The sequence below is a fragment of the Sesamum indicum genome, linkage group LG1 (genome assembly GCF_026168435.1).
Source record: "Sesamum indicum cultivar Baizhima isolate 11 linkage group LG1, ASM2616843v1, whole genome shotgun sequence".
Lineage (NCBI taxonomy): Eukaryota > Viridiplantae > Streptophyta > Magnoliopsida > Lamiales > Pedaliaceae > Sesamum > Sesamum indicum.
This window is the reverse complement of record NC_142657.1, coordinates 1,004,791-1,032,542: the sequence shown is the minus strand read 5'-3', so window position 1 is coordinate 1,032,542 and position 27,752 is coordinate 1,004,791. Positions and strand designations below refer to the sequence as shown.

Sequence of the window (27,752 nt, the reverse complement as noted above, 5' to 3'; positions counted from 1 at the left end):
ACACAAACACCTCCCGTTCTTTATAAAATAACAATTATATCCCTTAAGGTTATAATTGTAATTACATTACACCTTCTAGTCGAAAGCAATATTTATACAAGCATTCTCTAAAAAAATATTACACTAACGCCCCTTGAAGGTGTAATTGCTATTTTACAAAAGATATGGGTGTTTGTATAATTTAATTTAATCTTGGGGGTGTTAATATAATTTACCCTTATTTTAAATGATAGAACCTTTTCAATACTTGTGGGCCTCATTTTGCAATTTTTGTCTCTTGTAAGGACATTGAAATAAAATTTTAGTTGATATACATTGTAAATTAAAATAGTGGTAAAAGTATTATTTTTATTTAATTATTAATAATTTCAGTTTTTTTTTCTTTTTCTGATATTGACGAGATTGCCCTCAACTCCGTAGTCCGTCATCCGCCCAGCCAAAAATAGCTTTTGTCTGACACTTTAGTCCTACTCCCTTTTTCACACACCACACGCACTGAAGGATTCTCTCTGCCGCTTGCTGCTGATCTTCTTGTTCCTTCAGAATGGTAATGCTTTCCTCTACATGAGCTTGTCTATGTAGTTTTATATGTCTATAAACACATACAAACTTCACCTTTTTTTTTTCTTTTTTCTTTTTGGTTTTTTTCTGTTTCTGGGTTCGTTAGGGTTTGCTTTCTGTGGGTCTAGAAAGAATTCCCGAACCCTTTTTTCTTTTTTTTGTTTTTGCTATTTTTTCTTTCTTATTCACTTTATTGGAAATTGAATTTCGTGTTTCATGTCCAATTAAGGCGGGCACATGATTTTTCTTAATTTATTTTTTGCTAATTTGAGCAGCCGATGATGTGAAATTATGAAATCCAAGCTCTTCAATGATTACTACGTTTTTTCTTACATGATAGACTATTACTTGTTTATCTGCTTTTTACTGTTAATAAAACATTTTGGCCCTTTTGTTTTATTGTTGTTTGAGTATTTCTACGAAAGACGGGATATTTAGTAGACCTTTTTTTATTTTCATTTTATGCAAAGTTTTATTACTAGTGCACAAGGGAGACCTGACTCTCTTTCAAGACTCTTTGGGTTCTGAGGCATTTGGTATTGTGTTATCGTTTTGAAAAAGTGAAGTTATGTTATTGCTTCAATGGGCTGTCTAGTGGAGTATAAGTATGTTGCAGCTTCAGTTGTTTGATGTTTTCTTTTGGAAAATATGATCAACATTAGATAACTTCGTGAAAAGATTTCGAGTGACACTTGTAGATAATTTATGATTTTTACTTCTGTGGTTTCTTCTATGCAGTCTAATAGGCACACTATTATTCTCATGCAAACATCTCAGCACAGAGCGACTCGTACTTTCATGGATTATGAGTCAATCAGTCAAGCAATGGATGGTATGCCGTATGCTTTTACTCCTTACAAGTCTCTGACTGTTGGATTTATGCATATTGTTGTTGTTGCATGAATGTATAAATCGTGATTCGTGGCTTTTGTTGGCTGCTTGACGTAAGCACACTAAAGCAATTATGTGTCATATGAAGTCATCTTGATGAGATGCTGGTTTTCTCGCTGTCAAACAACATAAATTGCATTTATGCGTCCTTGAGAAATTTGTTTTCTGACATCTTCTGACGACACGTGTCACGGTTTCCGCAATTTGCTTTTTGCTGAACTGGTTGTTGATTTGCTAACCATGGAATCATCCATTTCTTCGGCAGCAATGTAGTGAAGGATGTTGGAAGGATTTTAGACTATTGCGGTAGTGCTTTTGGAGGAATGAAGTTCCTATTATGTCAGAGAATCTTCTACTAAACATTAATTTCATATAGAAAATGAGATAAAGTAGACAGTTTTATCCTATGCTCATAAGTTGGTGCTTTTGAAGGACTGTAATTCATATAATGTTTCAAAAGAAATGTGAGAGAGAGGTGATATTAGAAAAAATAATAATAAGTGCTATCTGTTAACTTTTATACAGTATGAGCCATGCAAGATAACTGATATACAAACAGATAAATTTTGCTGTAGTTGTGGTTTGTTTATATTTGGATCTCCAAAGATTGCTTGAGGTGTGCTTGAGCTTCACTGGATATTCTATATTTTGGTTTGTATTTTGTTGAGTTCCAATTCACAGCTAATCCTATGAGGATACTTTCTGCATCAGGAGGAGAAGAATATACCAATACATACTTTCTTTCCCCTAATTTTCTGTCAATAATGCGCGTGTTTTGTCTCTTGAGACCGGTGCAGTTAAGGATACTAAACAATCATTACAACCAGAAAAAATCAGAAAAACTAAGTGCCTTTGAAGTAAAATGCCATCTTGCTGTCCGTACAAGGATTGGAATTCATGATGGTTCAACACTCTTATGTTTCTTGCCTCACATAAATTGTAACGGTTTCTGCAGGAATATGTGGACTATATGAACGTAAACTCAAGGAGCTAAATCCAGCCTTGAGAAATATCACATATGATATCTTGGATCTTTACAATTTCATTGACGGACTTGCTGATATGAGCGCCTTAGTGTAAACTTCATCCCTTTCTCTCTCTAAACACACATAGACTCGCAATATACATATCTTTTTAGTCCTCCAATAATAGAATTTGTTGTCTTTCCCTGTTGGTATAAGTTTCCACTGCCTATGTAATTTCAAAGGGCAATCTTGTGCCACACTTTTTTGCATCTAGGATGAATTTAATCTTTGAAATTCAGGCGGATTTCTCTCAGTTTCCTCTCCGGACATGCTATTGAGTTCCAGTAAGCTATCAATCATGCAATCTCATTGACTGTTGTCCTTTTGCAGCTATGATCACTCAATCCAGGCTTACCTACCATATGATCGACAATGGATCAAGCAGAGGACATTACAACACTTGAAGAAACTGGCTCATTAGTTTCTACCATTGAGATAAATGTCTAAATTGGGATATTGTAGTGAAGACTGGAATTTGTCTAGTTGGACCATCCACCATTCCAGTCCTCCGTTTTGAAACTTTTCTATCTCATATTTCCTTCTTGTGGAAATACAATGACGCTAGTGGCATTTGACCTCGTCTAGTATCGTGTTGCTACCTAAGCACTTTGGTAACTTTGCATCACCTCCTTGAGAGTTGCTCCTGTTGGCATCATCTCTAGCCTCAATGCATAAAGTATTGTGTATTTTTAAGCCCATGTTTCTTGAACAAGTTCACTCTGTCCCTTGGGATTGGAATGTTTATCAGTCTATCTTAGATGTTATGTTAGAGTAAATGTACTGCTTTTGAACCGTGGAAAGATGGTCATTAGTTATGCACATTTCTTGCTTTATGATAATAATTTCCTGTGTAAGAATTCTAAGCTCTCAAATTATGGAAAAATCAAGCTATTAAAGCGAATAAAATAGTGTGGATGACAAAATCACAATCGAATAGCAAGAATTGATCATAACTTTTCACATTAGGGGAGAACAAATCAGAACAAGCCTTGTGTTTTTTCTTTCTGAAGATTGATAAATAGACGAGGAATAACAGGATGTTTATTTTTGAGTATATGATAAATGGTTAGAGCCCAGTTGGATGAAATGTGAAAGAGATAAATGTGGGATAAACTCGTACTATACTATTACACTGGAAGGCCGATGAAGCCACAATCTGATGGATTATTGGCATACTGTCATTTTTTTGGTAGCAAACTATAAATATAAGGGTCAGCTCAGTCCATTCTTATGGGGCTTTGTGAACTGTCTTTAAATAATTTTAATTTTTTTCAACCAAATATATTACCTATGGTGAATTAAATTGGTTTTATTTTTTGTATAAATTTAGGAACAAAGTTGTATGACAGATTCAGGATTAACAAGTTTCTCTTAATGCAAAAGGAAAAGAATAATAAGAAATAAGAAAAAAGGTAAATCTCCTGACCCGGAATTTTAATACAGGTCGGGGGCTCCGATTCGGTTCTAGGTAAAAGGACTTTCGCCTCTCCTCGTTCTTTCGCCTCTCCTCGTTCTTGTGTTGGCTTAAGACACTCTAAACTCTCACAATCAGAAAATTTCTTCTCTCCAACAGATCCATTCCACTCTCTCCCCAGTACGCTCCCTCTCTCTCTCTCTCTCTCTCTCTCCACGGTTGCATTTATATTGTTTGTTTATCGTACTTTCTCGTGGGCTTTTAGGACAAAAACGTATTAATTTTGTAGGGGAATTAAGGGAAATAGGATAAACCAAGAAACAGGGGTTTTAGCGTCTGAAAAATCAAGTATTGAAGTTGAGTAAAGAGCCCTTTTCTTGTTTTTTGATAAATAACTCTGGTGTGTGCACATTTTTGTGTAATTGCTGCTCCGAGACTGTATTTCTGGAGCAAATTCGTAATTTTATGGGTGAACTCTTAAAGTTCTGCCTCATGTTGTAGTGTAGTTATGATTTGTAAATGCGTGGAATACTTCTTTTTTTTTTTATTTTATTCGGTTTATAACTTGGGGTTTCTTGAAGTTCTTGTTCTTTACCCCCCCCCCCCCCTGAATTCCGCTGTTATTGTATCGGCTATTATTGTTTCCTTTTAGATGTGTTTTCACAGACATTATTTTTTTGTTTTCTGCAGTTTAATAATTATATAGTAAAATGAGTTCTCGGAAGAAAACACCCTTTCAGAAGCATAGAGAAGAGGAAGAGGCGAAGAAAAAGGCATTTCCATTCTTCATTCCCTCATTTCTATCTTACTCTTGATTAGGAAGTAAAATTTTGACATTCTTTTTGTCTTAATGCTAAGCAGATTCTCATTTAACTTTATTTCTTGATATTTCCAGAGGGCAGAGGATGAAACAGCACGTTTATATCAAGAGTTTCTAGAATCATTTCAGGCTGATAATACTCCAGGGTCGAAGGCCTTTGTAAGAGGTGGAACCATTAACCCTAATGAGAAGCTGAAAAATGATTCCGAAGGTTAGTTGTGACTCAGGAATATCTTTCCATATCTTTTTTTTTTTTGTTATATCACACAAGTAAGTTAATTATTTGTTATTTGTTATGCTATGCGGATAAATGAATGATTTCTTTTTTGTTACATGGACGCATTGATAAAAATATGGGCCTTTTCTATTCATTCGCGGATGGCAGGTGGAAATTCCAAAGATGAGGGTTCTGGTTTAAAGAAAGGGAGTAGGTAATCAAATGCTTTTGTCAACTATGTTGCAACTGCTGTGAGAATTATGGTGATAACATCATCAGATGCAGACTTTGCTGCTTGGGTTTTCAAGATATACTTAGTTGATTAATACCGTATTATCGACCTCTTGCTAGTATTCGTGTTCCTAATATTAACTAAAGCTCTATTGATTTATCCGATGTACAAAGATCATTTTTTAGTCTTGTGGAGATTCTTTTGATTTATTTACAAAGTGTTTCATTCATAGCCCAAAATCCTGCAGCATCCATACAATATACTTTGTACTTGAGTCTATATGGCCACTTGACTGTTCTAACTTATAACTAAGTAATATAGTCAGACAATTACGTTGTACTTGACTGGGTTCTTGCTTATGGTCTTGTATCTTGCTTGACCTAATGTTTCTGTGTACGTGGGACATTTAGTTCTATTCTTTCTTTCTTGTCAAGAGAGAAGTGTTCGTGATTGGAAATTAAGTTGTCTCTTTGTTTTGTAGTTCGTTCTTGTGCACTGAATGTTGATTGCGGAAAGTTACAAGAGGGGATGTTTGTTTTGTTTTGATTTTTACCTTTTCTCAATCAACCTTTCAGTCGTCCTCAATAGTAGATATTTGGCTGTATTCATAAAGTACACGTGGGAATTAAAACCTTCTATAGATCAAGTAATGATCTGTGATCCTTCTCCTGGACGCACCAGACCAAGAAGCCACCCAGACCTGTTAATTTATTAGACATTCAGGTCATTTGGGGTTTTCCTTCTGTCTTATTATCTCAACACCAGGTGTGATCAATCTTGAGTTTGCACGTCTAATTTCTTATCAACTCCTTAATTATGATATTACTCGATACTTGTCAGGATGTTTTGAAGGAAAATACTAATGATAGATTTTATCATAGAGGTCCATTAAGACTTTGGTGTGAGACAGTGAATATGACACTAAGCAAGTTTTCTTTTCAAGGATAACAAGTTGGGTTTCAACATACGTACAAGTTATTTGATTTGAAAAGTAGAGTTCGCGAATGTCCTAAAACTAAAAGCATCTCTTTTTTCACATTAAGTGTTCTTGATGCGCCATCTTCTTATTATTGTAATTTGTTTTTATTTCATTTGTTGGGAAATTCTTATTGTTAGCATAGGTGTTAGATTATAGCTGAACTTCATGCAGGTATGTACCATCTTTTATCCCACCTCCAATGGCAACAAAGGGTAAAGAATATGACAAGAAGGTTAGTGCAAAGATGGCATGTTTCTTTAACTTTTCAGTAAACTAATGCGTGATTATTTTCTCAATCATGTTCCTTTTATTGGTTTACTGATCTACAGAAGGAGGAGAAGCCAAAGGAGAAAGAAAAGGGGAAGTCTCGGAACATTGATCATTTTATGGAGGAGTTGAAGCATGAACAGGAGATGAGGGAGAGGCGGAATCAAGAGCGTGACAGCTGGCGTGATACACGTCACAGTGACAATTCAACCGTAAGTGCTTTGTAAAACTGTGTTTCATCAACCAAAGCAGGACATTCTGCTGCAACTTCCTTTCCTTCCTTTGATGCCTTAATTATCTTCCTTTCCTCTTTTCTCGCCAAGATCTGGTCTTTCTGTGCTAATAAATTGTTAAGTTGCTAGCATGCAGTGCATGTGCAGTTTCCCATGTTGGCCAGTGCTTATCATTCTGTAAATAACAATGTCTTCACTTGAAAATGGTGCCTCCAATTATTCTTGTCTTGATTTTCTCAGCCATCCAGTCGGTTTGATGAGCTGCCAGATGAATTTGATCCAATGGGAAGACCTGGATCATTTGATGATGGAGATCCACAAACAACAAATCTTTATGTGGGGAACTTATCACCTCAGGTGAGGTTCTTTTTAGACGCATCATTTTCTTTTTCTCTTCTATAATCTGCTACCTTAAGGATTGAAGAACTTCGAGTCTTGTCTCTCTTTAACTGTACATTTTCTTCACTGTCAGGTTGATGAGAATTTTCTTTTGCGGACTTTTGGAAGATTTGGACCTATTGCCAGTGTCAAAATTATGTGGCCAAGAACAGAAGAGGAAAGGAGACGGCAAAGGAATTGTGGCTTTGTGGCTTTCATGAACAGGGCTGATGCGCAAGCTGCTAAGGATGAAATGCAAGGTCTGTTAAGGCTTTTCAAAAGTATATTTAGTGTTTTCCATGTTATTATTAATTTATAACTGTTATTTTTCATTAATAGTCTAGGCTATACATGAAAGCAATGTAAAACTACATAAATCTCACCTTTTCCTTTAGAATGGATAGAATTCTTCACGTTTAAAGATTGTGCATCCTTGCTTATTTCCTGTTATCTCGAGTGTTTGCTTGAGTATTACCTCGATAAATAGCATGTTTTAAGTGGATAAGATCTTCTACTAATGCAAGAATGACTCAGTTACTAAAGACATCTTTACATTCAGGAGTGGTGGTCTATGAATATGAATTGAAGATTGGATGGGGTAAGTCTGTCTCTCTTCCATCGCAAGCACTCCCTGCTCCGCCTCCTGGACATATGGCAATCAGAAGTAAGGAGGTCAGTAAGTTTTTCAAAAAACATTGTAAGATTGATGTTTCTGTACATGCCATATGTAAGAGCTTTCTTCTTATTTAATAGTGTTGTGTGATGTCACAATTAATAAACATATTAACCTAGAACTCCTTCATTTTTTCTTTTTATTATCTAATATTTTAGGCCAGCTGCGTTTTGATAATTAATGCTTTTGTCTTCTTGTCAGGGTGCTACGGTGATCTTGTCTGGCCCATCTGGTCCCCCAGTAAATTCCATTCCAAGCCAAAACTCTGAGTTGGTAGGTAATCTCATACTTACAGTTAACACACTTTATCTATCTTGGCATGCAAATATCATTGCCAGAAGCTGGAAAGTGGGGCCAATTCCTCTAACTAAAGTAAATAAGTAAGGAAGTGTGCCAAGGAATCTATACCATGTCATTTGAAGTGAATTAAAACTCACTGATCTCCATGACTGCACATTAGGACGAAAGATATTGCTGTCCAGTTCATTTAATCTTGATTTCTCATTCCATAGCCAACCACTTACGACATAACAGATCAGCAATTCCTACAATGTGAAAACAACTAGTTCAGGGATAGACAAGTATCGCCTTTGGGTTTGCATCCAGGCTATCGTGCAACAAGCTATTTAATTTGACTGCCACTTTGTGGTAGCTTAGAAATTCAGACACATGTCTATACTAGCAAAACCGATAAAAGCAGGCCAATCTGCAATTAGTAACAACTCTAATTTTCTCTCATTGATTCAATAACTCTGACTAGCATTGCTGATGCACTTGCTTTGCTTGGATGTCTAGGTTCTTACTCCGAATGTACCTGATATTAATGTTGTTCCTCCTGATGATAATCATCTTCGACATGTTATTGATACAATGGCGCTCTATGTTCTTGATGGGGGTTGTGCTTTTGAACAAGCAATAATGGAAAGGGGCCGTGGAAATCCTCTATTTAGTTTTTTGTTTGAGCTCGGCTCAAAAGAGCATACTTACTATGTGTGGAGGCTCTATTCATTTGCTCAGGTAAGCTTGTCATTTGGGAAAAAGAAGTGTGGTTTTTCTAATTCCAAGGTGCAAAATCATTTAACTCTTTTGTCTCAGTGGACATGTCAAGTTGTGAATCTGCTTTTGTGGTTGTCTTCTGAACTGTCATACGTTTGTAGATTGTTACAGTTGTATACTGAAATTGTCTCTGCTCCTAATCCTTTGTTGCAACTACTATTTTTGTTGCATGATACATAGTTGTCTTCATTTCCTGTTATTTGATGGGTTGAGACCACATATTGAAAGTTTGTAAGCAGAATCCTATTTGTGACAGATTTAATCCCCGACTCAAAGTGAATATAGTCCATTCAAATATATGCTCGGTGTTTGTAACAAGAAGCACTTTCAGCCGTAAATGTTGTTTTACTTTTTCCCTGACGATTGAGGGCCTTGCATTCCTTGTTGATGGTCCGAACAATTGCTCTTTCAAAAATACTTGGTCTGTCTCTGGCATCCCCACCAGTTCATAGGTATACATGGGAAATAAAGTTACATATCAAGTCTGAGTTAAGCTCCTTTCAGATTCAAATTAATATATTCAGTTGCTGTTACGAACTGACATAAATGCGCATACAAAGTAAAAGGGCAAATTAGAAGTTGAAGCAATTAAAGAATTGGGTGCTGTAGTTTCCTTTTCATCAATGACATAGAATTGCTCCTTTATGTTTTAAACTTGCAGTTGTAAGCAGCATATTTTGTCTCATAATCATCTGAGGAGTAACTAGCGAAACATTAATGTCAAACAAATGTGTGCATAATTGCAGGGGGATACACTTCAGCGATGGCGAACAGAGCCTTTCATCATGATCACCGGTAGTGGAAGGTAAACAAAGTTTGTTCTTGAAATGGACATAACAAACTCCCACATTCTGCTTTAAACTTGCTGCCTTGTGAGATAATCCGTATTGATTAGCTCTAGCTGGCAAATCATGTGAAGAGACATAAAACACCTTTTGTCAATGGGAAAGATATCTTGTAGAAGCTCTTTGGAGGAAATGCTTCCTCTTTCAAAATCTCAGTCAATGAACTTTTTTATTGACTCTGTTGTTATTTGTATGTAAAGATGGATACCACCTTCTTTACCAACAGCGAAAGGGGCAGACCATGAAAAGGAGGGTGGAACCACTTATGCTGCAGGCAAAAGCAAAGTAATTTCTGCTCCTTTCTTCTGTGCTGTTAGCTGGAGATACATTGCGTCCATTTTTTTTACTTGTTCTTTGATTTTGGAGTATCTTTTCATTCTCTATTTTGCTATGTTTACAGCGTGTGGAGGTGGAACGTACCTTGACAGATGCCCAAAGAGATGAATTTGAGGATATGCTGCGCGCATTAACATTAGAAAGAAGCCAAATAAAAGAAGCTATGGGTTTTGCCCTGGATAATGCTGACGCTGCAGGAGAGGTAATTCCTTAAGCTAATGTCATTAGACTATGTGCTTTTCCATATATCAAATTACTTGGCAAAGCTGATGATTATCCCAAGAAATGCAATTCATGAGCGTATAGGATGGTGATGTATGGTGCCCTCGTTTGTGAAAATGAACTTGTACTGTACTTAGGAAAGCATTTCTGTGTGAAAAAGAAATTAGATAGACATTGTTTCTTCAGAATTATATTATATATTTTGTGGTTAGAATAATATAAGGAGGTGCAACCATATTCTTTGAAAAAGCAACTCCTAGGAAAGCTATTAGTGGTTACAGATGAACAGTTTCAGTCTGATCTAACCTGTGTAGTTATATTACCTACAATTTAAAGTTTAGTTCTACTATATCTGGGGGAAAGATATATCGTGAAAAATGTACTAATGGTCACCATGTTACATATTGAACCTTGTATGTTAATATCAACAGTATGTGAAGCTTAAACATGTGGAATTCAATTAAATGACCCTAACTTCTGTCAGCTGAAACGGGTGGGGGGGTTTCGAGATCAGGGTTAGGGATGCCAAATCTTATCCCAAGCTATATATGATGTATGATTTTGTCCCCTAGTTGGTTTACTGTCTTCTCTGTTACTTCATTATTCCATTATCTCTTGGAATGATGAATTGTGCATTCCTGCATTTCAGGTGGTTGAAGTGTTAACTGAGTCCTTGACTCTTAAAGAAACTCCAATTCCAACAAAAGTTGCAAGACTCATGCTTGTTTCAGACATACTTCACAATAGCAGTGCTCCTGTGAAGAATGCCTCTGCTTATCGTACCAAATTTGAAGCAACTCTACCAGACATTATGGAAAGCTTTAATGACTTATATCGCAGTATAACTGGACGAATTACAGCAGAGGCCCTTAAGGTTAGCCGTGAATTTAAGATCTCTTTGCCTGCTTTTCCCCCCAGACTTTGCTTCTTTTCCTTCTTCAGAAGCTAAAGGATTTTCTCCTGACCTTTTGCAGGAACGTGTTCTTAAAGTTCTTCAAGTTTGGGCTGATTGGTTTCTTTTTTCGGATGCATATGTGAATGGGTTGCGTGCTACCTTTCTCCGTTCAGGTAACTCAGGTGTTACCCCTTTCCATTCTATATGCGGTGATGCCCCTGAGCTAGAGAGGAAATCTGGTACTGGAGACACACTGGACGGGCAAAGGATCAACCAAGATGCTGCATTAGCAATTGGGAAAGGAGCTGCCATGAAAGAGCTATTGAGCTTGCCCCTTCCTGAGCTGGAAAGAAGATGCAGACATAATGGGTTATCTCTTGTTGGTGGGAGAGAAATTATGGTGGCACGGCTACTTAATCTGGAAGAAGCAGAAAAACAGAGGGGTTATGAGCTGGATGATGAATTGAAATCTACACATAGCCAGTCGAACTCAGGCAGATACCCAAGTGGTCGGAAGGAAGCAAATTATGAAATGGATCCAGGGCAAATGTCAGGATATAGCAGTTACAGGGAGGACGACATGCAGTCAAAAGCTAGAGGGTCAGTATTGCTGCCCCAGTCAGATCTGTCTTTGCAGCCAGAACTCAGTTCTGGTGATGGAAAAAATGAATCCATACTGCCAGCCTCTAAGTGGGCCCGAGAGGATGATGAAAGTGATGATGAACATGAGAGAAGTACAAGGGACTTGGGATTAACTTATTCATCTTCTGGAAGCGAAAGAGCGGGTGATGACCTGTACAAAACTGAGGAGGTTGATCTTACAAATGATGCTAGTAATTCAACATATCTTGATGGTGGAATTAATGAAGAGCAGAGGTACTGGGATCCACCTTTGCAAATCTTTGTTTGATTTAGTTTTGAAAAAAAATATGGTAGTTCAAGAAGAGTCTGAACTTTTGCTGCCTATTTTGGATTCCATTCCTTAAAAAGAGTTGGGAGAATCCTCAACAGCTCTCCCTTGAGTGACTATTTTTCTTTTCGAAATCTACAAAAAATGGACTCTTTCGTTGAAAGTTTTTCTGTTAAATGTCGTCAGTAAGTTTACAAACATGACTATCTCTAGCTGCGACTGCTTTGAGCTACTATTATGCCAGTCAAACAAGAAATTGGAGTGCGGGCATGAGTCAGTTTTTGGTGCTGTTTCTAATTAATGTTTGTCATTGTTGCGTCCTGTGTTAGAAAAGCGAGCAGCGCATAGAAATTATGATTTCATCTTCTTTAATTTATGAATCCTCCCTTAAGTCTTGTGTACATAATGATATGGTGGTCGACTGTCCCGCAGACAAAAGTTGAGGCGTCTTGAAGTTGCTTTAATGGAATACCGTGAATCTCTTGAAGAAAGAGGAATAAAAAGTTTGGAGGAAATTGAGAGAAAAGTCGACATTCATCGGAGTCGGCTACAAGCTGAATATGGTTTGCTGGATTCAAGTGCAGATACTTTTGCCAGAAGTAAGATGAAGCTTTTCAAGTGTGTTATTACATGTCCATGCATATTGTTTCCCATGCAAAATGTCATTTCTCGTGGTCAATGCAGTTGAAGCAACTTAATTTTTTTGGTGTAATGATATATACATCTCATTATATCTTTTACCCCTAAATCTAGTGCTTGGATTTATTCTTTCTGTGACTGACACACAACTGCACAAGTATATTTTTGCATGTCTTGGATTTGTCTTGACAAATCTCTCCTAACTATCCTGAATTTGCCTGTTGACTCCGTTTGAGGTAATGTTTTGCAGAAAGGTCATCCTCTGAGAGGAGGGACAGACGAGACGATTCACGTGAACCTATAAAGAAACGTCGCCGTAGTAGAAGCAGAAGCGAAAGCCCTCAACGGAAACTCTCCTCCAGAGACAGAGAACGGGAAAGTGATGCAAATCGGGAGAGAGAAAGACGGCGTGACAGGGAAAGAGAGCGGGACCGCGAGAAGAGTGGGAGCAGGGAGAGAGATGATCACGACAGAGATAAGGTGAGAGAGAGAGACAGAGATAGGAGGAGGGTGAAGTGAATACATCCCAATCATATGATGTTAGCGTCAACTCTCTTCTAGTTGGAGTCGTTTGATCGTATTGTACTGATTCGTCTGCGCTAGTATGGCTACATTATGATTCTCAGCAACGTGGTTAGCCGCTAATGCTGAGTTTACGGCTTCCCTTTTCTGAAGTGCACTATCAAGTCAGACTGTAAGTCGTGCTGCATCTATGTGAGAAAATTGTGGGTGGTTCTGTCCTAGAAATATTGTAGCCAAAATGCTAAGGCACACATTAGTTGTATTTTAGTGTTTTAATCTTCATTTCATATTTGGGTGCAGCATTGACCAATATGGATTTGGCTATTCAAATTTTGGCACTTTGATATGGTCCATGCAACTTTATCTGATTCACCTTTGTGTAAGTTATTGAGTTATGCACGGTTTACGGTTCGTTTCTTTTAATTGCAGATTCGTTGTATTTTTTATATCATTTAATATATATATATACATATATAGATAACTTAGGTGTTATATTTATAAAAATGGATTGGCCCAAAAAGACTTAAACGGTCCAAAAAAAAAAAAAAAGATATCGCAACAGTCGAAAGGAGTGCGAAAACTACGCTGCCCCTAGGAGGCTCGATTTGGATGAGGGCCCAACATGCCTTCAGAAAATCCAGTTTAGTTATTGCCCTCAAGTAATACAGTTCAGAAGTGCCTCCGAAAATAAATTAACAAAATGAAGCCCAATTAGTCCATATTCGAGAGCGCTTATCTCATACGACGCCACCGAGTGGCTTAAGTGGCATTGAATTTTTGGAAACATACCTTACAGAATTAGATAAGAATCAACAGTCCGCTTGAGGATACTTGGCACCTCTATCCAGAAGTAATCAATAAATTCCAACAACTTGGACTTTAATTGGGAGAAGGTGTTTTCTTAACCACTTCTTGAAATTCTGGAGAGATATCTTTATTCCTAGTAAATACCTTCATCCACATCGGACTCCAATTGCCCTCAAGAATTGCTCTCTAACTGCCAAGAGATAAATCCCGCCTCCCCCCCTTCCTGGAATTTGGGGAATCCTCTAACCGCTCGAGACTCTCCATCAAATTTGTGGAGAATTTAGTCTCTTCTAACAACTTTGAAATCATACTTTACTAGATTCTTAATCTTTTTCAACCGACTTATGATTGACTATAAATAGAGAGTTTCTCCAGTGGGAGAAAATATATTTTTACACTTTTGAGTCTATATATTACAAGTTCCACCTTCATATTACCACTTTAGCTTAAAGAAATTTGGTACTTTCATACTTCGACCTCTCTTTCATTTGTACTAGTAAACGAAGAATAACGTTCTCAATTTCACTCATCTACACTTTTTTATATTCTTGCATTTGTTTCATTATTATTCACTCCAAGTGGATTGAGCACCAAATTTTTTTGCTCGCATCAGGTGTGCAATTTTTATATTTTTATTTTTGGGTCCAAAATTTGAGGGTGCTTTTGAAATAATTAAAATAGCAAGATATAAATGACATCGGAAAATTGTAGAACAAAAGCATTATGAATATATAATGGTTAGATAGTTCATATACAAAAATAAATATGTTTTTCCGTTAGATAAAATGCGAATAAATTTTAGAGTTGGGTTATTCACATCACATGTATTTACGTTAATTTTTTTTTTAATTCTAAAAAGAGAATATGGGGATAAAGAAAAATATATACAGTAAAATTTCTATAAATTAATAACCTTGGAACTATAAAATTTTATTAATTTAAAAAGATATTAATATATTGATAAATTAATATTTTATTAATTAAAAGAGAGAATTTTAAATTCAGCAAATTTAGTACATATGTATTGAAAATAAATGAATTTATATATGTTTCAATGATTATATTCATATATCAACCAATTCTATGTAACTAATTAAATATATTCATATATAATATCGATTCATTGTATACAATTAACTATTATATTCATGGACGCATGTATCAATTCATTGAAATTACTTAAATATACATGTTTACATTAACTCGTTACACTTAAATAACTATTATAGCCAATTAAATATATTCATATACGACGAATGAAACATATACTATACAAACCTCAATATGGAAATAAAGTAATTCATAACACCCAACCATGTCTTCTCATCTAAAAATCATGGCAGAATCATTCATGAATGATCAAATGCGTAAAGCATTACATACTTCATATTTAATATTTATAATTGTAATATTTATGAATTGTTGATTTGGAGTTTTAATGCGACCTAATATTTATAAAGGGATTTTCCGAAAGTTATTATCTAATCGAATTTGATGATTTTTTACAAAGGCCCAAATTAGAACTGAAAAATTTTATTATTTTAGATAGTGTATTAATTTATAGAGGGTATATAGCGAATACAAAAATTAACTACGACTTAATGGTCAATAACTATATATATCAATCATGATAAAATTTTAATTTTTGCATTAATTTTATTTGATAGTGGTTAATAGTATTCATTTATTACGATTTTAAAATCATTGTGATTTATAGTCTAATGAAAATTTATTATTTTCAATAAATTTATATTTAAAATTTTATTGACACGTGATATGCTATAATTACACATATACATGACCAAGTAGTCATGAAATTACAATATATACACTATTTCGAATATATCCATGTCAATGTCAAATCATAATTAGGATTAAATTTCCTTCTTGGAAGTCATTTCCTAACTCCAACTTCCCATATATATTTTAGTTTTCTCTTACTTGAACTTCAAGTCTAATTCTACTACAAATACATAATACATACCGGAACCCTATATATATAAACTTTCTAATTCTTCTCTTTTCCTCACTTCACACATCTCTCTCTCTCTGGCCATTCCATTCTTGCAAAAACTCAGAAATTGCAGATATGGACGCTCAAAAATAAACTCTTTTCGACGATATAGTATTCGACATTCTAACCCGGTTGAAATCGTTGGAAACCTTGGACACATGCAAATTAATTTGCAAGGGATGGGAAGAGATGATCTACGAGTCGAGTTTCATGCCTCTGTTCTGCCGTAGATCAAGAATGTTGTCAGGTTTCTTCATCCAGGACATGATAGAACATAAGTTCTTCTCCATGTTTGCAACCATTGATGGCTCCACCTCGCCCGATGTTTCCATTGCAAGATTCCCTGATGACATGAAGATCCTGGCATCATGCAATCATGGGATCTTGTGCTATGTGAGACGAAGCGGAAAGAACTACCGTTACTATGTCTGCAAGCCCACTACTCAACAATGGCAGTCTTTGCCTAATCCAAAACTTCATTACGAAACTGTTTCTGTAGCTGTGATGGTTTTGGGATCGGATCCTTTTCGATACAAAATTGTTAGGTTATCGCGACACGCTGAAGAGTAAGCAACCACTCTCTTTCTTGTCTCTCTAATCGAATATTGAACTACGTGAATTTTGTGTCTTTTTTATAACATTTTTTCTTTTTCCTTATAGGTCATTCAAGGAGTACTACACATACAGATGCGAGATATTTGATTCAAAAGCTTGGAGATGGACGGAAGTAGAAGGCATAACGGTTCGATACACAGAGCTAATAATCGACTTTGTCACTGCCAACAACATTGTCTATTGGCTAACAAATGAAGATAACGTAATCGCCTTCCATGAAGCCAACGAGCTCCTCTACAAGTTGTCTCTACCGGAAAAAGTAGTGCAGAAGAGTGATCTCTACGAGTGCAAGCGGTTGGTGGAGTACAAAGGGAGGCTCGGCCTCACTTTCTTGACGGAAGAGGGAAGGATGGCGCTATGGCCGACGCGAGACAGCCGGACGAACGGGATGATGGAGTGGATTAGGGAGGAGAAGGAGGTGATCGTGATTGACGCTGAAAATCTTGAGAAGCATGTGCAGTATCCTTCTCTTGCTGGATTTTACAATACTGGAATTGCGTTCTCGAAGGGGTTTCAAGAAGTGGTGTTCTATAAATTTGGGGAGCGTGATAGTTTGAGTAGGGTGGAGTTGGATTATAAGCTGAGAGATGCACGTGATGTTTTCCAGTTCAGGTCTGATTTGGAGCCTGTAAGACTTGGAAGAGTTTCTTAGTGCATGAACGATGTTGCAAGAAAATTACACACCAAGATTGAGAAAATTAAGATTATGAATATTTGGATAATGTAACTAATAGATTCAGCAATACAATAGTACAGTAGTATAGTTATTAGACGTTGTATGTTTGGTTACCATGACTTGGAATTTTAGTAAAATTGTGTTTGTTACTTATTTTATGTGGATGTACAAATAGGGACAATATTGAAAATGGAAGATGGGTTTGGGTCAGATCCAAATCCGCTAAATTCAAGATTTGAGTCAAAAGCAGTATTCTTTAAACTTATGGACAAAATTACAAATTAGTCCAAAAATTTAGGGTTATTTCAAATTTAATGCCACATTTTACGAAAATTTTAAATCAGCTCCATCTTATGTTAAAAGTTTCACAAAAGGCCAAAAATATTGCAAAAGGCCCCCTCCAGAACTAACAGTCTAGTGTTGGGGCTTTTTGTGCAAGGTCTTGACCTCTGTGACAACTTTTATCAGGATATAAGGTTAAATTGAAAATTTTATAAAGTGTGAGGTCAAGATTATAATAACTTTAAATTGTGGGATTTGTTTTGCAATTTTGGCAAACTTATCATGGGGATGGGGTACACATTGATGTATAAGCGAGCAAGAAAGTCGCAGGTGCGCTTGCTGGGCATAGTAACCAAAGTGCGACTATAGTCAACATTCGCGTTCTCAATTGTCCCTCTTCTCACTAGAGTCACCACCGTTCTCCGTCGGCGGCGTTCTTCTCCTCCTCCACATCTCGTAATGGAAGAGAAGCCTTCAACGATGAGTTCCTCTCCCACCTCCAGCAATTACACCACCAAGACCACACAAGAACTCGCCATTGAAGGCCAAAAACACCTCGAGGAAACAGTCGAATCCGCCTTCCTCATCCTCTCCGCGATGAACGACGAGCTCTGCAACCCCAACCTTTGGTCCACGACCTCCTCCGCCACTTCCGCCGCCGTCTCGGCCTCGGGTCCTCCTAACACCACTAGTGGTGGTGGGACCACCAGTATGAGTAACGGGCACCATTCCAACACCGACGTATTGTCGGACTCATCTTCTGCGTCTTCCTCCGCTTCTGCGTCTCATTCTCATCCTCAGCATCATAATAGCTTTGATATCGGTGGCGGGGCGCTTGACGAAGCTAGACTGCAGTATAAGTCCTCCGTTGCGTCATTACGGTCTGTCCTCATCGCAATTTCGAATTCCCAGAAGGTATGTTTGGTTGGTCATTAAGAGAATTTTTTAGCGTCTCTGTGAGTTGTACGTTGTGCTTTCTACTCTAATTTTGCATTAGATATTAGTAATTTGGATTTCTTTTGGTAAAATTTGGATGAATGGGTGGTATGCGTAAGATTCGGGCTCAATCAAGCTGTGTTTTCTGCATTTTGCTGATAGCCCCTGTACAGAAAATGGAGCTTAGAGTTAGCTTGTGTAGTGTCATGTACAGAAGACGACGACAATCTTGTGTTGGGTAACTAGAGCCAGAATGTGCTGGGTGCTAAAGTTCACAATTTGGATCTTTTCTTGATTTTGCAGTATGTGCAAATGTAGCAAAATTCATTCTGTTGTATTTCGTTGGTTTATTGCAAATGATAGTACTTTCAACTAAATTAGGTTAAGCTATCAGAAGGAGTTCCAACAAGTACTTCACTATCTCCAGCTGATCAAATAGAAATAGAGAAGCTTGAAGAGAAGGCCTCTATCTTAAGAAAGGTACCATTACTTAGTCTCGCAGTGTGAATATTTGAAGTGTCTAGCTTGTTGGTTTTTTCCCTTCTAGTGAAATGCATCTGTCTGTTGGAATATTTGGATTATACATGAGCTATCACCAGAGCCTCTTAGCTGCTACTGTGAATTAAAGTAGAATTAAAGTAGCCAGGGGGATTAATGTGGAAAGATATATTTATGTGCATATTATCATCTGCCACCTTCAGTCCCCCAAAATTTAAATGCTGTCACATAAGATACATTTATTTGATACCATTTAGCACATGGAGGCTGACCTTGGTAGGCAATGACAAATAATTATCATGTAGCTCTCCGTCCAGTCCAGAAGTCTCTCCAATCTTAAGGTGTTCATTGGGCATGTCCTATAATTGAAGATGTAAATCTATTATGCATGCTTTAAAGGTTGACTCCATGTTTGAATGGCTGGAGTAGAATCTTTCTTAAACACAAGTATGCATGGAGATGTGTATTCATAAGATGAAGACTAAGGCTGTAAGCCCAAGGCAAAAACTGCTGACGTCAACTTCTTCAGTTGCTGAATGTTCCAATTAATTATTTTGCATGCATTGGAACTGGCTGCCTTATTTGTGGTTCTCATTTACACATATATATATCCTTTCTCTTGGCGGACAGGGGTGGTGGGTTTGCTATCTGAGTGTAGAAGCATAATGACAGAACAAGCTACAACTTCCTTGTTTCTTAGTTTAATTGTCATGTCATAATATGTTTTGTTCCTCTATTATGTAGACTAATTAGTTTATCTGTAAATAATATTCACTCATTAGCCTTGGGATATGAATTCTTAGGAACTTGCAGTCAAGAACAAATATCTCAAGATTCTGATGGATCAGCTTCGTAATCTTCTAGCTGATATCTCTACTTGGCAAAGTCCTTGTGCAGCATGAGGGTAATTAGGTGTTTATTAATCAAGCGAAGAGAGATGTGCACAAGGTATGGAACACAGAATAACTGTTGTTTCTTTTCCAAATTCACCAGTGTCTGACAATTGATCTTTCCATTTTTCATGTCCTAGGGAGTCAAGAGTGGAACTCTTTGATGGTTGCTGAAGCAGATGGAGCATACAATGAGTATTTGACTTCTATGTGGATTAGTGTTTCATCTGGCCGTTTATACAAGTGACCTTCGATTGGATAAGGAAACATCACGAGCAACATCACTTGTAACCTTTTGTCAAGGAATTTGTCTCTTGACCGATGTTTCACGTGTTGTTAGTTTTTCCTTTCCTCATTTGATCCAGGTTGTATGGTGATCGGACAGTTACTGAAAAAATTCGATACTTATTTATTGATTTGTGTTGGAAGAACATTCCTTACGAGGAGATCTTAAAAGTTGGATGAGGCAGAAACAAGGTATGTAATGTTATTTTGAACTGAATCATTGGATGTGCAATAGATTAAGAACTCAGCTCCTGTACATTTTCTTTGAACAGAGGTAATATATTATTTATTAAGTCGCCTAGTCTGTACTCATGATGAACAGGAATCCAAATCCGAGTTATGATAGTACTTTGTCTATGTAAAGACCCACTTCAGAGATTACATTAATCAGAAAACATTCATGATGATACCAAAGAAATCATACAGTCTGGCAATTGACATTGTAGAGTAGCAAACCCAGTGTTAAAAGGAAACTCGAAGATGCTTTCTCATTGTCATACTTTAAACACAAACAGAAGATTTTGGTTGCTACTTATGTTTTGTCCAAAACCAAATGTTGTCAAAAGATCAAAACATGGAAAGAATATCTGGTCATATGTTAAACACCAATATCTGTACATTAGCTGCAAGTGTCAGCAAGATAGTGATAGGAAACCCGGATATCAGAAAGAACAAACCATTGTCTTCAAAATGCTTTTTGCAAACAACCACTTTTGACCACCTGTTTCCTATAAATTTCATTCGATCGTCCTTTCCTTCTACAAGGAATTCCCTCCCGGATCATTCAAGTGGCTTGGGGTGTGATGAAACCCCCTTTGCTGCAAGATTCAGACTCAATAATCATTGAAGCGGTTATCTTCAACTGAGTGCTCTTACATGGAATCATAACCTAGCAACAGCCGGCTATTGGGATGAAAGGGTCTGCTAGTGGCGAAAGCGGCTGGCAGCCAAGATCGTCGCTCCCTTTGTGGTAGAACACTTTTTGCACATAGAATATCAAGTAGCATTGTGAGGCTCTAACCACCTCTTCATCAACTTCAGTAATCCAAGCATCGTCGCATTTATACCACTGGTTTCTCAGACGTAAGTAAGTTACATAATGGCCAGATTCCAACATCCCTGAATGAGTAACCACAGCAAAAACCTCAAACTCAGTAGACACATCTGTTTCCTCGCCCTCAAAGGAAAAGATTCTATTTCCAAATCTTTTTCTGACTATCGAAGAGGATAAATATGGCCTCATGTCCAAGGAGAATGGAAACTGCAAATGGCGGTCAATTTTTCTTGACATTTTCCGAATTGGAGAGTGCTCGAATCGTTTTATATGCAAGCATAAAACCAGTGGGAGCTTATTGAGAGACATTTGCTTCAGTGCATCCTGCTTTTCCCTACAGTTTTCACAGTAGAGTTTCTGGTCTGATCCCAACTTCTCTGGTCTCGTGAAGAGGTCCAAGCAGCCTACGAGAGACGATGCCACTGAGGTCTCGTTTATCTTGCTTGGCTTACTGGTGAAATCAGTTGCGAATGAGCTATTGTTTAAGTCGAGGGATATGTCCACACATGGATCATAAGTTGACGATGTGAACCCACAGGATGTACATGTGACATCTGATCTCAATAGGCCTGAGAAAACCCTATGAGCAATACACTGGCAATCTCCATTTTCTGTGCAAACATAAATGCTTTGTCGATCAGTGAAACAGAATTGGTCAATGACCAAATCTATCCTTCCAGTCTTAGGAAGTGTACAAAATGATGCATAAATATCATGATTTTAATTCAATGTGACAATTCAGAACTCAAGCAAGAACACCATTTTTCCCCGAGAAAGATTAATGGAACAAAACCATCTAATATCTTCACATCACACCTCAATAACAACTTGACAATTTTAAAGAAGCAACAACAAATCTTAGCGGTCAGTTACCTTTTCCCAGACTAGCTTTCCCCAGTTTCTCATGGATCCTGTCGAGCATTGAAATGAAGAACTCGTGTGCATCTTGCTGCTCATAACTTGCAAGATTTTCTGAATGCTGCCACCAGCTGAAAATGGAGAAGGCAACGTCAATGAAAGCGATCAATGTAATAGATAAATCAATTTAGAAAGCGGCCACATGCAGTTATCTATATGCTAATCGATATTTGGCCTCCTATCTACAGGCTGCGTGGAATCTTCTTTTAGTTCCAAACCCACACACACAGACGTTCTACATTGATCCATGGCATAACAAACAGAGTGTTCAAAACTCACAGACAGAGACATCCCCAATAGATCCATCCCATGGTAAGACAAACAACAAATGCCTAACAACCAAGAAAAGCTAGATCGTAAGAAACAAATTCCATAGGACACTAACAAACCTGTAAAGAAACTTAGCAGGACTGTAGGGCGTCCGTTCGCCAGAAAAAACAGCAGAATAAATAACATCAATGTCACAAGGTAAACACAATCGATCGGCAGAGCCTTTTCTGCAGCTCTCGTTCTTATGCCTATCATTGAGAAAGTAATTCCTTAACGGAGGCGCATGAAGCAATGCTTGCAACACAGAATTCATGAAACAAGTATTGCCAAGATTATTTAGGCCCCTCAATCCCAACGGAAAACACGATTTGGACCTCTGTTTCCTCCTCAAAACCAATCTTTTCACACTTTTTGAGTCCAAATCAGCTCCAAAATCCAATCTTTTCCTCTTGCTCAACCTTAAATCACCACCCTCCACAAGCCCATTTCCATTTCTTGGCAAGCCCATCATGTGTTTACACACGACGGCCTTATCAAATTCAGGATCATACACCTGATCGCAGCACACACAGCAATAAAGCTCAGCCCTTTCCATGTCCACACAAATCTCATGACCACCATAAGATTCACTATGCAAAAGGGCATGATTTGATTCCGGAGTTGTGCAGCACGTAACCGAGGAACAGATCAAACACATAAAGAATCTACCATGGTACCCAGAGCAAAAACTGCATCTGGGCATCTCTGATTTGGACTTATCAATCATTGTTCTGCCATACGGGCTGAATTTCAATAAATCTTGGATCAAATTATAGCCCTTTAAGCCGTGTTTCAGCTTGAAATCCACAAGGTGCTTGCATGGCTTAGGGGTTGTGTAAGGACAATTTCTTGCAAACATATTAATAATAAAATTCAATCTTTAGTAATCAGAAAGGGAACTTACTAAAACTGGATAGGATTCCCAAAAAATTATTAAAAGAAAACAAATATGATCAAAATGATTAGAAAGATTTATCAGTAATCAAAAACAAACAAATAAAAAGAATGGCGAAATCAATCAACACCAAGATCAAAAAAATCGTGTTGATCTATAAGGTACTGTTGAAATCAGTTGAAAATTACATAAATCTGAACTTTCTTTTTTAATTCATAAATAACAGAAAAACAAAACAAAAGGGAACAAAGCCTCAGTGGCAGAAGAAAGGAGGAGGAGGAAGAGGACTGGAGGAGGCGCTTTGGCTTTCTTGCTCAGCAAAGACCGACTCACACTTTCTAATGTGGGACATAACATTTTTTCCCTACTTTGGTGGACAAATCACAACCGTCCATCTTTCCACTCTATGAATGAATTATTAATTTATCTAAACAAAAAAGGAAAAAAATAGATGAGACTTGAGAGTCTTCTTCTGTCTCTTTTTTTTTAGTTTCTTTTTTTCAAACCCATAAATTATGAGAGTTAAACAAAATAAAGAAATAATTGTATTTACATATGCTGATTTAGGTCATATATAATTATAAAAATTATTATTTTTATATAATTATAAAAACATCGGACAATAACAAAAAAAACGATGATCTCTGTAGTAAAATTAATATTTTTGAGAATTTATGTTTAATTTTTAGAAAGTATAGATAATTTATATAAATATTATTAATATTTTGTACATATATATGTATAGTTTTTTAAAAAATAACAGTAATTTTTATAAATACACTATAAGCTAGGGACGTATATGCAATTGTCCCTAAAATAAATAAGTAAACCTTCCCGAGCATTCCAACACCTTCATTCCAACTAATATTATCCTCTTTTTTTTTTCTAATTTTAAAAATTAAATTTAATACATTATAACTACTTCGATAAAAAATTGAATTCTTAAACAATACTTATTTCATCAGCATTCTTGGACACATTATTCAATCTATTAAGTCCAATTCATATATATTAATTGTATTTCCCCATTGAAAAATATTTTTTTTCTAGTAATCAATCCAACTCGATCCTTTAATTTTTTTAAAAAGAAAAGCTCATTGTCTTTGGTTTTAAAGTTGCTTTTTTTTAAAATTCAAAGAGTTATAATATCTTTTTTTGTATTTAGGAAAGTTTTTTTACATACGAGTATATGTTGTATTTAATCTCAAATTCATATTAAATCAAGTGCCACAAGTCAATTAATATTGATTCATAATATATCCACGTAAAATAAGGAACAAACATTCGTAGTCATGGTAACCAAACATACAACGTCTGATTACTATATTACTGTATTGCTGGATCTGTTAGTTGCATTATCCAAAATATTCCTAATCTTAATTTTCTCAATCTTGGTGTCTAATTTTATTGCAACATCATTCATGCACTAAGAAACTCTTTCAAGTCTTACAGGTTCCAAATCAGACCTGAACTGGAAAACATCACGTGCATCTCTCAGTTTATGGTCCAACTCCACCCTGCTCAAACTATCACGCTCCCCAAATTTATAGAACACCACTTCTTGAAACCCCTTCAAAAATGCAATTCCAGCATTGTAGAATCCAACAAGAGAAGGATACTGCACATACTTCTGAAGATTTTCAGTGTCGATCACGATCACCTCCTTCTCCTCCCTGATCCATTCCATCATCCCATTCGTCCGGCGGTCTCGCATCGGCCATAGCGCCATCTTTCCCTCTTTCGTCAAGAAAGTGAGGCCAAGCCTCCCTTTGTACTCCACCAGCCGCTTGCACTCATAGAGATCACTCTTCTGCATTACTTTTTCCGGTAGAGACAACTTGTAGAGGAGCTTGTTGGCTTCATGGAAGGCGATTACGTTATCTTCGTTCGTTAGCCAGTATACAACGTTATTGACAGTGACAGAGTCGATTATTAACTCCGTGTATCGAACCGTTATGCCTTCTACTTCTGTCCATCTCCAAACTTTTGAATCAAATATCTCACATCTGTATGTGTAGTACTCCTTAAACAACCTATAGAGAAAAAGAAAAAAAGTTATAAAAAAACACAAGATTCACGTAGTTCAATATTCGATTAGAAAGACAAGAAAGAGAGTGGTTGCTTACTCTTCAGCACGTCGCGATAACCTGACAATTTTGTATCGAAAAGGATCCAATCCCAAAACCATCACGGCTATAGAAACAGTTTCGTAACGAAGTTTTGGATTAGGCAAAGACTGCCATTGTTGAGTAGTGGGCTTGCAGACGTAGTAACGGTAGTTCTTTCCGCTTCGTTTCACACAACACAAGATCCCATGATTGCATGATGCCAGGATCTTCATGTCATCAGGGAATCTTGCAATGGAAACATCGGGCGAGGTGGTGCCATCAATGGTTGCAAACATGGAGAAGAACTTATGTTCTATTATGTCCTGGATGAAGAAACCTGCCAACATTCTTGATCTACGACAGAACAGAGGCATGAAAGTCGACTCGTAGATCATCTCTTCCCATCCCTTGCAAACTAATTTGCATGTGTCTAAGGTTTCCAACGATTTCAACTGGGTTAGAACGTCGAATACTATGTCGTCGGAAAGAGTATATTCTTGAGAGTCCATGTCTGCAATTCCTAAGTTTTTGCAAGAATGGAATAAGGAGAGAGAGAGAAAGATGTGTGAAGTTAGGATAAAAGAAGTATTAGGGAGTTTATATAGGGCTCGGGTATGTATTTGTAATAGAATGAGACTTGAAGTTCAAGTACGAGAAAAGTAAAATATATATGGAAAGTTTGAGTTAGGAAAGGACTTCCAAGAAGGAAATTTAAACCTAATTATGATTTGATATTGACATGTATACATTGAAAATATATAAGGCAATTACATGACTACTTGGTTATGTATGTATTTGTAGTAGAATGAGACTTGAAGTTCAAGTAAAAGAAAAGTAAAATATATATAGGAAGTTTGAGTTAGGAAAGGACTTCCAAGAAGGAAATTAATCCTAATTATGATTTGACATTGACATGTATACATTCAAAATATATAAGGTAATTAATGACTACTTGATCATGTATGTATATGTGTAATTATAGCATATCACGTGTCAATAAAATTTTAAATATAAATTTATTGGAAAAATAATTAAATTTTCATTATATCATAAATCACGATAATTTTAAAATCGTAATAAATTAATACTATTAGCCACTACCAAACAAAATTAATAATTAAAATTTTATCATGATTAATATAATATTTGATATGTATAATTATTAAACATTGTAAAGTCGTAGCTAATTTATATTCGCAATTAGAGCAATAAATGGTAACATTTGCGGCCCCATGTTAACATGCATCGTCAAAATTGTTATTCGCTCTGCTATCCCAAATCTCCCAATCTTGTATCATGAATCAATATTAGATACGTATATATATATATATATATATATATATTGTATAGCTTACACATATATATAATTAAACTTTAAGTGCTTGATAAAGAATTTTCCAATTAAAAGTTAGTAATAGAAATTGAAGGGAATAATTATAAAAAGAGAATTATATATATAATGTTTAATATATAAATTTATTGGCACGTGCATATTTACCTTAATATTTATTTTATTTTAAATAATCATATATTAGAATTATTTTACTGTTTTATAAGAGTCGCAAACAATTAGTAGGTTTTTGAAACAAATTTCTTGAGCCATTTACAAAAACATCTGATCAGGAAAGTATGTTTTGGAAAGTTATAATTTTTTAGTTTTTTTTTTTTTTTTTGAAATAAGAGTGATGAACTATTATTAATTGAAATAAATTGATTGCAACAATTCATATCGGATAGCAATATAATAACTATTACAACAATTATACTCTGATTAATAATATCCTAAATTCTCACAAAAGTGTGTTTTTTTTTTTTTTTGGGTTTCAGCAATGGAGAAAGATGAAAACGAAGAGGAGAAACATGATGAAGAAAACAGGGTTGGGAAACACTGGAAGAATGAAGAGAGAGGGCTGCACATATATAAGAGATTATGAAAGAAAGTTTTTAGTTCAGAGTTCCAAGTTGCTAAGAGTGACTAACTCGGGAGTATGACAGAAATCAGATATGGGGGTATGAAATAGAAGGAACATCAACAAAAATGAGATCAATGATTGTAGAGATTGAGTCTCAATGCAGATCAAACTCTTGATAAGGACAGAAATCAGATATGGGGGTATGAAATAGAAGGAACATCAACAAAAATGAGATCAATGATTGTAGAAATTATGTCTCAATGCAGATCAAACTCTTGATAAGGACAGAAATCAGATATGGGGGTATGAAATAGAAGGAACATCAACAAAAATGAGATCAATGATTGTAGAAATAAGTCTCAAGATCAAACTCTTGATAATGCAACGATACGCTAAACATTGTACACCGGTTAAACATACTTCTAACAGGCTTCCAC

General features: G+C 36.3%; 6 protein-coding genes across 8 annotated transcripts; 4 read left to right on the top strand and 2 right to left on the bottom strand.

Annotated features, from left to right (window-relative positions):
- Window positions 1-389: 389 nt before the first annotated feature.
- LOC105164272 (enhancer of rudimentary protein) lies at window positions 390-3,319 on the top strand. 2 transcript variants are annotated; one of them, XM_011082994.3, is made up of 4 exons: window positions 390-547; window positions 1,300-1,393; window positions 2,408-2,528; window positions 2,808-3,319. In XM_011082994.3, the coding sequence occupies exons 1-4, from the start codon at window positions 545-547 to the stop codon at window positions 2,896-2,898; spliced, it is 309 nt and encodes a 102-aa protein (XP_011081296.1). In that variant the 5' UTR covers window positions 390-544; the 3' UTR covers window positions 2,899-3,319. The 2 variants fall into 2 exon arrangements, with proteins under 2 accessions (XP_011081296.1, XP_088740540.1); XM_088884414.1 differs by lacking the exon at window positions 390-547 and having other exon boundaries at window positions 1,294-1,393.
- A 596-nt stretch (window positions 3,320-3,915) lies between these two features.
- On the top strand, window positions 3,916-13,498 carry LOC105164128 (protein RRC1). Its single transcript, XM_011082745.3, has 18 exons — window positions 3,916-4,071; window positions 4,582-4,664; window positions 4,787-4,922; window positions 5,097-5,142; window positions 6,311-6,371; window positions 6,469-6,618; window positions 6,880-6,996; window positions 7,112-7,277; window positions 7,577-7,689; window positions 7,892-7,963; window positions 8,486-8,707; window positions 9,493-9,551; window positions 9,792-9,876; window positions 9,992-10,129; window positions 10,799-11,023; window positions 11,124-11,920; window positions 12,387-12,553; window positions 12,844-13,498. Exons 2-18 carry the CDS (start codon window positions 4,602-4,604, stop codon window positions 13,110-13,112), a joined length of 2,886 nt encoding a protein of 961 aa, XP_011081047.2. The 5' UTR covers window positions 3,916-4,071; window positions 4,582-4,601; the 3' UTR covers window positions 13,113-13,498.
- Window positions 13,499-16,035: 2,537 nt separating this feature from the next.
- Window positions 16,036-17,203, top strand: LOC148789304 (F-box protein At5g49610-like; the record flags this gene model as incomplete). The annotated part of the gene is made up of 2 exons (XM_088879183.1): window positions 16,036-16,502; window positions 16,597-17,203. Coding segments are annotated over 2 exons (1,074 nt in total), but the record flags the coding sequence as incomplete, so codon positions are not given.
- A 629-nt stretch (window positions 17,204-17,832) lies between these two features.
- LOC105164042 (mediator of RNA polymerase II transcription subunit) lies at window positions 17,833-20,335 on the top strand. 2 transcript variants are annotated; one of them, XM_011082629.3, is made up of 4 exons: window positions 17,833-18,424; window positions 18,827-18,925; window positions 19,747-19,891; window positions 19,974-20,335. In XM_011082629.3, exons 1-3 carry the CDS (start codon window positions 17,969-17,971, stop codon window positions 19,843-19,845), a joined length of 654 nt encoding a protein of 217 aa, XP_011080931.1. In that variant the 5' UTR covers window positions 17,833-17,968; the 3' UTR covers window positions 19,846-19,891; window positions 19,974-20,335. The 2 variants fall into 2 exon arrangements, with proteins under 2 accessions (XP_011080931.1, XP_020549690.1); XM_020694031.2 differs by lacking the exon at window positions 18,827-18,925.
- A 245-nt stretch (window positions 20,336-20,580) lies between these two features.
- Window positions 20,581-23,626, bottom strand: UBP22 (ubiquitin-specific protease 22). Its single transcript, XM_011082527.3, has 3 exons — window positions 22,480-23,626; window positions 22,046-22,161; window positions 20,581-21,783 (listed from the first exon to the last, which is right to left on the bottom strand). Exons 1-3 carry the CDS (start codon window positions 23,256-23,258, stop codon window positions 21,008-21,010), a joined length of 1,671 nt encoding a protein of 556 aa, XP_011080829.3. The 5' UTR covers window positions 23,259-23,626; the 3' UTR covers window positions 20,581-21,007.
- A 906-nt stretch (window positions 23,627-24,532) lies between these two features.
- Window positions 24,533-25,916, bottom strand: LOC105155952 (F-box protein At5g49610). Its single transcript, XM_011071945.3, has 2 exons — window positions 25,421-25,916; window positions 24,533-25,327 (listed from the first exon to the last, which is right to left on the bottom strand). The coding sequence occupies exons 1-2, from the start codon at window positions 25,909-25,911 to the stop codon at window positions 24,721-24,723; spliced, it is 1,098 nt and encodes a 365-aa protein (XP_011070247.1). The 5' UTR covers window positions 25,912-25,916; the 3' UTR covers window positions 24,533-24,720.
- Window positions 25,917-27,752: the final 1,836 nt, after the last annotated feature.